The sequence below is a fragment of the Dromiciops gliroides genome, chromosome 2, assembly GCF_019393635.1.
Source record: "Dromiciops gliroides isolate mDroGli1 chromosome 2, mDroGli1.pri, whole genome shotgun sequence".
Taxonomy (NCBI): Eukaryota; Metazoa; Chordata; class Mammalia; order Microbiotheria; family Microbiotheriidae; genus Dromiciops; species Dromiciops gliroides.
Genome location: NC_057862.1, coordinates 233,329,602 through 233,344,027, shown reverse-complemented (window position 1 = coordinate 233,344,027; position 14,426 = coordinate 233,329,602). Strand labels below are relative to the sequence as shown.

Genomic DNA, 14,426 nt, shown 5'->3' with positions numbered 1-14,426 from the left:
GGATTCAGGAGGACCTGAGTTCAAATCCGACCTCGGACACTTAACACTAGCTGTGTGACCCTGGGCAAGTCACTTAACCCCAATTGCCTCACCAAAAAAAAAAAAAAAAAGGTTGTCCCTAAAAAGCATCAGCAGGCCGATGTTCAGCCAAGGCTGTCTTCTGAAGGAAGTCCAGGGTGTTCGCCTCTAGATGGGTCCTGATTTTGATTTCTTTGGGTGGGACATTTGGGAAAGAGTTCAGAAAGGGGGAATAGAAGTAGGCTGTGACTGCCTGAGCTGCCTCTTAATGATTTTTTTCTTTTCTATTCTTCCTCCTCTCCTCTTCCAGGGCTGCTTTATGTCTGCATGAAGCATATTACTGATAAGTACAACTTGTATTATACCTACGCCCCTACGAAGCTGAAAGAAGACTTCCACATGGTGGGAGTTTACCAGGTGATCCTGGCGCCCCTCCTTTCTATGTTCTGGCTGCTCTTCTTCTCCATTGTCCGTCTAGGTAGGGCCAGAAAAAAGGCTTGTGTTTCCTGTTCCCATTTCTCTCACCACTCCCATCCCTGATCCCTAAGATGGTCTGACTTTGTGAATAGCTGGGTTCCTACAGTATGCAAAGCGGTCATAGAAAATGCTACCCGATAGTGGAGGGCTGGGTAGCTAGTACTTGAATTACTACACATTTCAAATGTTTTTACTGAGTGAAACCTAGGGATGTATTAGAATACATTCTTGGGGAGTATACCCAAGACTATTATCCTCAAGCAGTTTATTAGATCACAGAAGAGAACAGGAGAAGCATGAAATGACATCAAAAGATCAGGTAAGGGGGCGGCTAGGTGGCGCAGTGGGTAAAGCACCGGCACTGGATTCAGGAGGACCTGAGTTCAAATCCGGCCTCAGACACTTGACACTTACTAGCTGTGTGATCCTGGGTAAGTCACTTAACCCCAATTGCCCCGCCAAAAAAAAAAAAAAAAGATCAGGTAAGTCAGAGACAGTATTTATAGACTGGAGCACAGGTTCAGTCGAGTTAGGATTAAAGCGAAAGAATTTTTTTTGTTCTAAGGAATGGTTCTCTGGGAGGATGGAGGAGAAATTTAGGTGATAGAAGACCAAAAGATACCAATAAAAATGTATTTTAATGGAAGGAATGACTACTTAAATAAATGAATTGATGAATGAAGAGCCAAATAAGCAATCAAACAAAAACCCCAAACAGATAAATAAGAAGAAAGGTACATACATCTTGGTGGTTCAGATGAAGAAGGTTCCTATCATTCATCCGGTTCCACTTGAAGAAAGGGAGAAAATATCCTTTGTGCCTTTGAGTGCAGACAAAACTTGCAGTACAACATCCCAAACTTAAAGTGTGTATTTTGGGCACATGGGATGGCAAAATAATCTGATGTCTGCTTTCATCCCTAGAAATTCAAAGAGAGAAGACTGGGCTCCTCGGGGTTGGGAGCACAAGCAGAAGATTTCCTTCCAGTGTTTTCAGGCAGTTAACCAGCCAATCCAATCAACAAGTATTTAATAAGCACCTATCATGTGCTAGTCATGAAGATACTAATTCAAGTGCTTAGAGATATTTGGAAGGTGTGGCTAGGCTTCTGCTGGATGGATTGTCTTCTCAGATGGCACCTGAATTCTGGTCTTGGAAGCAGGTTGAAGGGGTGGGAATGCTAAGGGAAGGATGATTATCCATGAGCATGAGCCCCATGATAGTTGTCTCTCCCCTTGTAGGTAGCCTTCATCCCATCACTCTGTTTACCCTGACGATCCTCCTCGCTGCCATTGTGACTTCTTTCATTAGTCTTTGCTTTGGGAAGCTTTGGAAGAGACTACCTGACTCTGAGGTGAGCCCAGTGGCCCTTTCTTTCCTCCTGGGTTTTTGTGTCTCTCTCATTTACCCCCATGGAGGAATTATTCCAATATGCCATTCTGAACTGAAGAATAGAATAATTCTAAGAAGAGGAGTTTGTACTGCTCCTCTATTCTCCTCTTTACTTTTAACTCTATTTCTCTGCTTGGGTGAGGTTTGGAAACACTACCTCCATACCAAAAGGGAAGACATCCTGTTCATTTGGATTTGATAGTCCCTCTGGTTCACCCAAGTTTCAGGCAGGGATCCTCAACCTAATGATCCAGAGGACAAAACTAGACTGTTCTGTGATTTTGGCAATCCTGAAACCAGAGGGGAAGAGAAGGGTGGTACTTTGGGAACCATCTTTCTCCCCTCCCCACCAGGCTACCAAAGGAGACTGATCCGGGTCCCCAATTCTAACTTCCCTTTAGCTCCCCTCCACGATGGTCCCTTGGACTGGAAAAGGCCCATATCAAAGGCTGCCTCCTCACCCCACCCTACCCCTCTTACAGGGACTGTTTGCCAACTATGCTCCCTCCTTTGGGTTAAGGTAATAAATCAAGAAGATAGGTTTGAGGGTTGGGAGGGAGCGCTGAATTGGAGGCCAAACGCCCCAACCAAATCTGAGCAATGAGCTGCTCATGTTCTCAGTCCCACTGTCTTCCTTTCTCTGCAACAGGCGGAGACATCAGATACAGCCTCTGGTGATTTCCACCTCCAAAGAAGTATTTCTTCCTCCATCTTCCTGTACAATGTGAGTCATGCCCCTGCCCCCTTGGATGTGAAAGAGGTTGGAAAGGACAGAGTGAGGATGAGATCATGAGGCACTGGCAGGGTCAAGATCCTGGGGAAGGCAGGCAAGCAAGCGGTCATTACCAAGGCCTGATGAGGTGGGAGAGGGATCCCACGGACTTCCCTCCTCTAACAGAAAAGGAATTGGTTCAGGGGAAAGACTCTTATGTGGCACTCATGGTTAAATGGAAAAAAAAATCCAAAGACAGCTGGTTAGAGGTTAGAGGCACAGGCTCAAGAGACTGGAATCAAGGGGGGATATAGACAGAAGTTCCCTTACCCTTCAGATAAGGCGTGTAAAATCAAGAGCACAGTCAGCTATCTTCCAATGAGGTCAGGTGCTGGAGAGCCAGAGAACAGAGCAGAAGAGAGAGAATCAAAGTCTGAACAGAAGGGTAAGGTATGTCTGTCAATCCAAGAGCGGCAAATTGGGCTCAATATTCACAGGCCATAAGAGAGCAACTTCTGTAACAGAAAGGAGAGAACAAGTTGGTGAAATCACAGTCAACATCATCACAATAATAAGCTAACATTTATATGGCACTATGTGTCAGGCACCATGCCAAGCACTTCACAACCATTACCTCATTTGATCTGCACAATAACCCTGGGAGGTAGGGGCTATCGTTAGCCCCATTTTCCAAATGGGAAACTGAGGCAAACAGACGTTAAGTGACTTGCTCAGGCTCACACAGTAAGTAAGTGTCTGAGGCTAGATCTCATAGTGGGCTCTGATCTGTTGGGTTCAGGGAAGAGGAATCCTGGATATTGATAAAGGGTTCATCACATACGCGGGGAGCCAGAGAGAAGAAGCAAGAGGGAGGGAGGGAGGCAGGCTCAAATTAACCTCTAGCTCAGGGATAGGGAATGGACCTGATTTTATTGGCATAGAGATGTGCCAGATGTAGACATTTCTACTCATTCAAGTTGGTACCTTCTCTGAGACTTAGCATCTTAAGAAGTTGCCTAGACCATTGAGAAGAAGGGACATGCCCACTATCACACAACCAGTATGTGTTCAAGTCAGGATTTGAACCCAGGTCTCTTAGATCCTGAGACCATTTCTCCATCTGCTATGCCACACTGTCTCCCAAGCTGCCCTCATAACCACTAATTATGAATCTGAAGTCCATGAAGTTCAAATGGTATTCTTCCCAATGACTAAGGGAAGACAGAATCCTCATAACCTTGAATAAAGAAACTACCTCCCTTTCCACTCCATTTGTAATGAAAACAATGCTTTCTCATATAGTATAGTCACCATTATAGTATCTAAAAAACAAACTGCTCTTGGATTAAAATGTCACATACATGAAGAAAGTTTTGATTTCAGCAGCTTCACCCAGTGCTGTCCCATGGGGCTGAGCATTCATGCCTAGCTAAAGTTCCTTCCCCTCTCTTTCTCTCTCTGTCTCTCTCTGTATATATATATATATATATATATATATATATATACACACACACACATACATACATACACATATATATGTATATATGTATATATACATATACATGCATACAAACACACATGTATACACATATATATGTATGCATAGGTATGTATATACACACATATATGTGAGTTCATGGCTATAATAAGTTCATATGTGTTTATATGTATGTGTGTATATATATATATATAAATTCACAAGCCATAATCAGAATTAACACTTAAAAAACAAAATGAAACATTTATTAGCATTTTAACTTTTTAAAAGAAGACAACAGCAATAGCAAATGATAAGTAGCATTTCTATAGTTCTTTAAAGGGTTGCAAAGTGTGTTGCTCACAACCACCTTGGGGAAGTAGTAAAGTGTTCTCCCCATTTAACGACTGAGAAAACTGAGGTTTGGAGAAAAGTCATGCAGGCTGACAGAGCCAGGACTCAAACCCAGGTCCAGAGAATTCTAATGCTGGTGCTTTCCCCACTACCCTCAGAAACAACCTTAAACTCTTATAACGCATTATGTTGTTATTGTGATTGTTGAAAAATATGTTGAGATTGTTCTGCCCCCAAGACCTCCTCTGATCATTTGCTTTACTGGATAAAACTATCTGCCAATGGGTGCCAGGGAGGGGCAGTGGCATAGTGGATATAGAGAGTCAGTCTTCAAGACAAGAAGAGCTGGATTCAAGACACCTTTGACACATGCTGGCTATATGACCCTGGACAAGTCACTTAGCCACCCAGTGCCCTATGCAACTTTCTAAGACTATAAATTACAGAGAAGGTGCTGACCTGCATTGGTAGAGGGTGTGTTCTCATGAAGGAGTTCCTTGTGCCAGTAAATTTATGTCTAGTTTTCTCCTCTTGTAAAGTGTGATAATGTTCCCACTTTCACTTTGCACACATATACAGCACCAGGCTCCAGGGAAATAAAGTTATCCCTTCTACGTTGAGACTTTACTCATCGTGGTTTCAATATATCAACATAAGAAATTAAATGGGAATTGGGGGGGGGGAGGGTGGAAGCCACAGATGACATGCAAAGGCACAAATGACACAAAGTTTAGAAACTCAGAAATGCATAAAATATATGTATAGTACTATATAATGTCAACACCCTATAAAAGAAAAAGAAAAATATTCCACTTCTTCTCTGGTACAAAGGGAGGGCCAAAAATTTTAACAAGGATTTTGCAGATCGCTGGGGCACCACACCCCTAACCCCCTTGATGTGGAAGGGATAACTGCACTATCCAGTTTGCAGAGTAGACCATTTTTAGGCCCTTTCTGATCATCTGGTACCATTTTTTTGTTTGTTTGTTTTGGGTGGGGGAAATGAGGATTAAGTGACTTGCCCAGGGTCACACAGCTAGTGTCAAGTGTCTGGGGTTGGATTTGAACTCAGGTCCTTTTGAATCCAGGGCCGGTGCTTTATCCACTGCACCACCTAGCTGCCCCCATCTGGTACCATTTTTTGAAAAATCTCCTCCTTCCTAGGAGGACATGGAAGTAGATGAAACCTCTCACTCTCCTCCCATTGGCCTCTTTTGGGTTCCTTCAACTGGTGCTAGTCTCTGGCTAAAAAGAAACTAAGGAATAGATGAGGTCAGGTTTAGGGTTGGGAGAAGAGGGAAAAGCCTGGAGTGGTGGTTCTCAACCTTTTTCTTCCTTTGACTCACAACATGCAAAATCAAGGAGGCAGGCTGGGAGGAAGTGTGGCATAATGGAAAGAGAACCGGTCTCAAACTCCCAAAGACCTGGGTTCAAGTGCTGCCTTTAACACATGCTGGCTGTGTGATTCTTCTCAGTGCTCTAGGCAATGCCACAAAATCAATTCACTAAGCACCTACTGTGTTCCCTGTGCTAAGGGCCACAGGTAGGGATTAAGTACGGACTTATGATTTCATTGATATACGGAACACCCAGGTAAGGAAACTACCTCTACTAATGCAGGTCAGTGCCTTCTTTTGCAATTTATAACGTTAGAGTTTCCTAGAGCAAGGGTGTCAAATTCAAAGAGAAACAGATCCCTGTGACCGCATATTGACCTAGAAAACCTCAAAGTAACATTATCTATGTTTTGTTGTATTTCATTTATTTTTAAAACATTTCACAAGTCCAATTTTTATCTGGTTTGGGCAGCAGCACTCCTGATGTTTGCAGACTGCATACCCCCTAGGACAGTGAGGACACCCTCTGGCCAAGCACACTTAAGTGACCCGCCCAGGGGACACACAGCCAGTATGTGTTAGAGACAGGACTTGAGCCCAGGCATTCCTGATTTAAAGTCCAAATCTCTATCCACTAACTATGCCGCAATCTCAGAAAGTGACAGATGAAAGGACCCTAGAATCCCTGAACACCGGGAATTCTCAGCTTATTAGGAGTCAGAGTGAGGATGGTGATCAAAAGTTACCCTTGAGTTGCTGGTGACACCCCTACTGGCCAGCTGTTTGGAATTAAAGCTGCAGATGTTGTGGGCATAGTCTAAATTTCCCCATGGCTCTCATAGGATCCGACCTCCCCCTCTGTTTTCAGTAAGCAAAGCAGTAACCTAAGACCCCTGATTAGGAGTGACATAAATAGGGCTTGGTTCTGTGGGCGGTGGTCGGGGAGAGGGAATCAAGACTCATGGAGCTTGAGGGATGCCCCACTCCCTGTATCCCGAGACATGAAGCAAGAGATTTTAAGACACTGTGAATGAGCCGTGAATTAATTATGCCTGGATATGACTTCCTACTCTCTCTCCTTTCTCTTGTCTGGGGGACCCAGTTGTATGTGGCCCCAGTGCTCCAGGAACTGGAGATGAGCGTGACCCCAGCCACGTCTCCCGGCCGTCAGTCTTACGGTACCATGAGCAGCCAGCTGGATGCCTTGGACAGGGAGGAGGAGAGTGGGCCGCAGAGCTTTTCATCCGAAGTGGAGACAGCCGAGGGCGAGTTCCACGAGGGGCTATTAATGGAAGACCATGACTAATAAGGATCACCCCTCTCCACCGCCAAAGGTGCTCCCACACCGGGTGGAATGCCAGCATCAAGAGAAGAACACGACAGGGAGCAGAAGAAGGGTAGATCCGATCTCCCCCTTCCTTTCAACCCACAGGCCCACTCCCCCAGATCCTCTAAGGCTGCCAGTTTGACTCCTGCCTCCATCCCTGGGCCCTGGCAGGTTGAGAGATCCCAGTCACACTTGACTGGCCAACTAGAATGTGAATCTGGTAGAAGATGCAGCCTGGGTCCCTGGACTGAAAATACTAGCAACCTCTATGTCTCAGAAGGGGCAGCCAGTGCCCCAGACCTAGGAATTGATCTTTTGTCCCTCCCTAAGAGCAGATGAGAAAAAGAAAGAGCAGGGGAGAGGGGTCCAAAAGGGTGCCCCGTCCTATTGTCCTGTTGCCTCTGAAAACCCTTCTCCAATTTGTTTGTCTTTTAGAAGCTCTGCCACTCAAACTACTTTTTCACCATCCCTACTTCCCCTGGAGACCCAAAGAGATCTCTACTGTTTTGTGGCTGGCAGAGTCATCAAGGAGCAAGAGAATAGGCTGGGCTGGCCAACTCTAAGAAGGGGGACTTCTTAGTCCCCCCCACCCAGGATTGGAGGAAGACACCTCCCCAAATTCCTGGAGTTGGAGGTTTCCCCAAATAAGAACTCATGAGAAAAAATACTCTCCCTAAAGCGAAGGGATTTGTGTGGCTCCTGAGGCCTCACCCTAGCCAGAAACTATATGTAGTATGAATGCCAGAGTCAAGGATTACACTGAGGGAATTTTTTGGGTTGTCACCTGTCCTGCCTCCACTCCTCTTCTTCCTCTCTCCTGCCATTTACTAGATTACTCTGGACAGAGCAGTGCTGAAATAAGGTAAGGCGGAGGAGGAAGAAAGCTAAGATAAGAGAACCTCAGATGAGGGCACACATCAGTAGGAGTAGAATTCTCAAGAAGATATTAGAGTCCTCAGAACATTTGTAGATGTTAGGGCTAAGGCAGGGTAAAGGAGAAGGAAGTAGGCATTCACCCAAAAGTATTGGAGGATGTAAAATATTGGCCCTCCCACCCCATGCTCACCCAGAGATGGATCACCTTGGTCAGTTCCAACAGAACAGGCCTCCAGGGTAAGGGTGGCAGCCATGCAAAATATTTCGTGCCAGCTGCCATGTGAGTGTCTCTGGTCCAGCACAGGACCAAAGTGACTAGCAGCGGAGGGTAAGAACCCCCTGCCCAGACCCGAGGATAGTGACTAACCCCTGCACTTCAAACAAGACATCTTACCTTTCCTATGTTCAATCATCTCTCCAGGCTCCCCTTTGCTGGTTTCTGTCTTGTCTGGGAGGGGGACCCAGGTGAGGTGTCATTATACCAAAGGGAATGGAAGCAGTTTCCTATTTGTTGGGGAGTTCTGCCTTCACCCCCATGTTGACCCACAGCCCAGACACCGCTGCTGGCTGCTTTTTCTTCCAGCCTCCCTCCATCCCCAGCAGGTGGAAGCCTAGAAGGATGGATAGATAGGAAACCATCATCCAACTTGGACAATGAACACCTGTATTTCTTAAGAGTCATGCTGTATCCATCTATGCTCCCAGGATGGGCTTCTTCCATGGTTAATGCTGCTCTCCTCTTGGGGCTGAATCAGTCTGAAGGAAGGGCTGTTGAGAGCTGTTACCTCTACTGTCTCTCTTGACTCCCAACACCATGCAGGCAGCTCTGGGGTGTAATGGGCTGCCATGTGTAATGGGCCTTGGCAGTGCCACCCAACACCTGGTACAGGAAGTAAAGAGATACTTCTGGTGTTGTAGTCAGAGCTTGGGAATGAGCCAAGGGAAAGGACTTCTGTTCCTGATCTCTGGTCCAATGTTTCCCTGGGTGGGGAGAAGAAAAGTGGAAGGAAATAGGTTACACTTTCTTGGAGACCTGAATGACCCTCATTAATGGCACAGTCTCTGGGGTTTTCTTGCCGGTTTCTCATTATTTGGAAATCCTCAGGCCTGAGAGAGGTGCTATGCATGTCAGACACACCAGTTCCCAATGCAAGGGAATATCTGATTGCATGTACACACATGCACTCATCCACCCAATCTCATTGTGGTTGAAGCTGGAGCTCTGATGATGAAAAAATGCCCATTTACCCCAAGTTCTTTGCCTATTCTTTGGGTTGACCAAGTGGTCCTAGAGATGGTGGAGAGATTGGAGAAAGGAGGGACCTTATCCCAAAGTGCAACGGGGTCGTACCAAAGGAGTAGGGCCAGGAAAAGGGAAGAAACTGTGGGAGAGGAGATTATAACTCACTCAAACCCTCGCAGTAAAAACTAAGCCAAAGGGCTTTTTTTTCTCTTTTAAACCAGTTAGTGGGGAGAAAGGAAGGATCTTTTCCATTGCAGAGCTGCCCAGGGGACCCAGGCCAAGTGCTCTCTGACCTCTTCAGGCTTTCCGCAGGTTCAAACCATAGACTTTAGGAGCCCCGGCTCAGTTGGATCAGCAGCATGCCCAGAAAGTAGCCAGGGATGTCCATTTCTTAGGCACACTCCCACTTGTTACCTGCCTGCTGCCTTGGTTTTCATTCATTCGTTGCACCTTCATCCTTCTCCCCCAGGAGAAGACCTTGAGAATGAGGGGAGGGAATCCAGTTTGACTTCATGCTCAACACGGGTGGAATTGGTTCCAATCCATCTGGTAAATGAACAGGGCTACCAGCCCGCAATACCACTGGGCTAAGGGCCAGGATTCCGTCCCACCTGCACCAACATCTGGATAACAGATTTGATGAAGTCTAATTCAAGGGAAAAGTCATGTGGAGATCTGGGGACTCGTCGTCCCCCTACCTTTCCTCATACTGTATATATGTAGCCGAGCAGTCATCCCTTCCCTCCAAAGCCATTCTACATATGCTGACACAAATCCAGTCATCATCCGTCCTTCCTATTATACTCCCTTTGTCCCCTATGCCCCAATCCACCCCAGCTATACCTGCCCATTTGCTCCTATAGCCACAGGCATCCTCTGTTCTTACCCACTGAAACTCCCCAGGCCGCTATCCATGTTATTCCATGTTATTCGCTGTCTTACATCTTAGTCATCCAGTTGTATCTATTCCACATAGGATAACCCAACCCAACCATCCCAACCCTGTATGTCTCATTCTAAACACAGACACACACCCTTAACAACTTTAACTCTGTATTCATTCTCCCCAACTCAACAACCTGATCACACACACACACACACACACACACACACACACACACACACACACACACACACACACACACACACACACACACATTTCAGACCCTTGGAATGTGATGCTCCACTTTTACTCCTTTGGGAGAAATTGAGCTTTCCTCTGGGGTGAGGGGAGAGTGGAAACTATGTCTGAACTCTGTCCTTTAACAGACTTCTTTGGGAGCCAGTTCAAATTGGGCACCCTCCCCCAAACCCCATTCCTTTCCTGTGCCTGGGTGCAGGCCTCCTGGCTTTCACTGACCTGTTTCTCCACTGTCTCTGGAAGAAAAGGCCTGTTCCCATTATGTCCACTGGGGATTCTGATGAGTGTCTGCCTTACTCACCCTGGCTGTCATCACTCTAGGAATGTGCCAGAGTTCTGTGACCTTGAAATCTATTGCTATCACCATGTCTTGAATAAAACAAACTCCACCCAGCTTCCTGCCTGGCTCTATTCCCCTCCATCAAAGACAGCCTGGACAGGGTCAGGACCTTCTGTTTATGGGATAAAACCCTGCCTTATTGCTTCTGGGAACTGTCCTGGCCTGACCTGTACTGGGGCAACTAAGTACCCCAACAGGGTGGAAATAATAGTGTCCAAGAGGCAACTTGCAGAAGGGGAGAGAGGAAATGATCTCTAGTAGCAGTCAGGGAGCAGATAAATTTAGAGTAGAAGAGGTGGCAAATCCATGAGAAGAGACTAAGTTATAAGGACAAGTCAAATTCAGGAGTAGAAGGGGAGGACCTGATTGAAGAACAAATAACAAAAAAATCAAATATCAGGGGCGGCTAGGTGGCACAGTGGATAGAGCACTGGCCCTGGAGTCAGGAGGACCCGAGTTCAAATCCGACCTCAGACACTTAACACTTACTAGCTGTGTGACCCTGGGCAAGTCACTTAACCCCAATTGCCTCTCTAAAAAAAAAATCAAATATCAAAAAGAGAATCACTGAAGCCAGAGATGAAGACTTGCCTCAGTTTGTATTTCAGTGGGGTGGCCATACCCCATCCCTTCTCTCCTAATCAGGCTGCTGCTGGCATTGTTGAGGGCTAATAGGACATGAACTGCCTTGGGATGCTTACCTCCTGACATGTTATGGGACATAAACCTTAGAGATCTGGGTTAGCTCTCTCATTTTACAAATGAGTAAACTGAGGCCCAGAAAAGTTAAGTAACTTGCTCAAGGTCACATGTAATAGGATTCAAATCCAATTCCTTGAGATCATTTGAGCCACAAAGTTTCCCTTCTCCAAGTACCTACTTTCTGAGGGGCCCTCATCCCATTTGTGTGTGGATGTATGTGGGGGAATAGATCTGGACTATGGTGTGAAAAGAATGTTGAATATGAAGTCAAGCACTCCCCACATTATCATTATTCCCACAGAGCAAAGTGGGTGACAGGTGCTGCCTTGCTGTCACAGAAGATTTAGCAAATCAGATGCCTTTGCCTCTACTTTTCCAGTTCCCAGGGAGACAACAGTGGGAAGGGTAGCTCTCAAGATATTCAAGCCTTCTTTCTTCTTCCCTAAGCCTGTCACTCCCTATCAGTTTCCCCAGCTTTGAGGGGAAAGTAATGGAGATGGCTATTGAAATACACCGTGCTTCATAAATAAGGGACTTCTTATTCACTAGTTTGTCTTTACCCAGGAAGTGAAGGTGTGCTTCTTTCCTGTGTCCATATTCTCATACAATCTTAATGTAGCATTGCTGCCACTCAACTCTGAATTCATATTGATTACTGGGTTCAATATAGAAGTATGCCTCATTTGGCTGAAGTCCTCATTCCAACCCAAACATTGAAACTTCTGGAAACTAGAAATTCTAAGGTCATCCACATTTAATTTTCGTCAAGCTAGTTAACCAAATAATCATTTAAATAGCATGCTTTTAAAAGACAAAGATAGGCAATTTTAAAAAGCAAAGGCTGGGGCAGCTAGGTGGTGCAGTGGATAAAGCACGGGCCCTAGATTCAGGAGGACCTGAGTTCAAATCTGGCCTCGGACACTTGACACTTACTAGCTATGTGACCCTGGGCAATTCACTTAACCCCAATTGCCTCACCAAAAAAAAAAAAAAAAAAGCAAAGTATTACTCTCCATATATATGTACCTACCTACCCGAGGAATTATGGTCCCATCCCTAAGCCAACAGGGAAATATTCCACTGAGATTCACATTCTAATGTCAAGGAATGTATGGCAAATGTCTCTTGTACATCTGGAATTAAAGTTGGAAAGACCCACTCATGTAGCATCCAAAGCCCCATTCAGAGTTTCAGCTTCAGCTGCCACTTACTGTCTTGGTCACATCACTACAGACTCTCTGAGTTCCCCTCAGCTCACTCTTGGCAACCAGAATGCAGACCACAATTTTGTTTCCCCCACTTTCATGCACAGGGTGCTCCTATGACCAATCCCACTTCATCCCCTAGTAGGCTCTATCACTCTCCTGATATAATCACACTGAATCACAGGCACAGAGTCCCAAAGGGAATTTAATTTCTAGACATTAAAATCAGACATATCCTGAGAACCTAGTACCTCATGGGAAATATAGTCTTTTCTCTTGGATATGACCCTATTGCAAAAGCATTTCAGAGCTGAAAGGAAACTATTCTAACCTCCTCCTTTTATAGATGATGAAACTGTATTTAACATTTTATTTAACATTTATTAATAACCTACCAAAGCACTATGCTAGGTGCTTGGGAAGACACAAAGTTTACATGATAGTCCTTGTTTTTATGGGGATTATAGTCTAGTAAGGGATTATGATAGACAGACAACTATAATGCACAAATACACAAAAGAGATGCAAATCAAGTACTATCTGAGATTTAAGGGAGAAAAATCATTACTGACTCTTGGTGGTCAGAGAAAGACATAGCACTTGAGTCTGGCCTTAAAGAATGGATAGGAATTCAACAGGTGGAGAGCAAAGGGAACACATCATAGGCACAGTAAACTCTGGATGAAGGTGCAGAGGCAAGAAATGACATGACATGAGAAGCTTGGCATGAGACAGAGTAGACCAGTTTGTCTGTATTGGAAAGTTAAGTTGAGGGGAACGATATGGGCAAAGACTATACTAGATTGAGGAGAGCCTTGAATGTCAGGTTAATAGCCAATAATCCAAATGTGGTCTGACCAGGGCAGAATATAATGAGACTATTATTTCCCTCATTCTGGACAATACTTCTATTAATGCAGCCTAAGATAGCAGTTTTGGCTACCACATCATTGTATATTATTCTGGCATATTACCATCCCCCAAGTCCCCTAACACACACACACACACACACACCTCTTTTCTACCTCTTGTTCTGAGTACTATAACCAGATCAATACTGCCATTGCCTCTGAAAAGGCTGTTTTGATGGACTGCCCTATTGTTCCTTTCACAACCTATATGACTTTCCAGAAAATAATTCCTTTATCTGTTCCCTACATATGCTGTCTCCTCTCATTAGAATGTAAGCTTCTTGAGGTCAAGGTCTGTCCTAATTTTGTATTTGTATCCATAACCCTTCCCACAGTGCTTGGGACATTGTTTTTCATTCATTCATACTGATGCCCACTAGAACCCCTCACAGCCCCTAATCTGTAGTTGTATGTTATTTTTAACCAAAGTACTAACTTCACATATCTTTATGATTTCATCTTATTAACTTTAGCCCAACATTTACATCTGTCAAGATCTTTGGGGAGAAAAAAGAAAAAATCTATTTGGGGATCCCAATTCCATAATTCAATATATTAACTCTCTCTCAGATTCATGTCACCCACAGACTTGATGAGCATGTTATTACTAAATATATGTCTTCCCAAAAGTTTCTGATAAAAAATCTTGAATTGAATTATGACCTAGGATAGAAACTGGAACGCTCTATCAGAGATCTACCTCTGGGTTGTCATCACATCACTCCTTGGGTCTAATCAGTCAATGAGTTCTCAATCCATTTATCATGTCATCTAGTCAACATGTCTCCCATCTTGGCCAGAAGGATATAATGTAAGATTTTGTCAGACTTGCTGAAATCCAGAGGTATTATTTCTAGGACATTTCTCTCATCTATGAATCTAGTAACTTTGTCCAAAGAAAGAATATGCTTAG

The 14,426-nt window shown here is 44.7% G+C and overlaps 1 protein-coding gene across 8 annotated transcripts in view; it reads left to right on the top strand.

Moving 5' to 3' along the window:
- Positions 1–12,453, top strand: part of TMEM63C (transmembrane protein 63C) — a 220,666-nt gene extending 208,213 nt beyond the window's left edge. For 5 of the 8 annotated variants that reach the window (XM_043984288.1, XM_043984290.1, XM_043984286.1 and 2 more), the window contains 4 exons: positions 329–496; positions 1,738–1,850; positions 2,538–2,612; positions 6,871–12,453. In XM_043984288.1, coding sequence (XP_043840223.1) covers positions 329–496; positions 1,738–1,850; positions 2,538–2,612; positions 6,871–7,074 — 560 coding nt within the window. In that variant the 3' untranslated portion in view covers positions 7,075–12,453. Of the gene's footprint in view, positions 1–328; positions 497–1,737; positions 1,851–2,537; positions 2,613–2,937; positions 3,238–5,793 lie in introns of those variants that run through there. The other 3 variants (XR_006354828.1, XM_043984291.1, XM_043984292.1) reach the window with 3 other exon arrangements.
- The last annotated feature ends 1,973 nt before the right edge of the window (positions 12,454–14,426 follow it).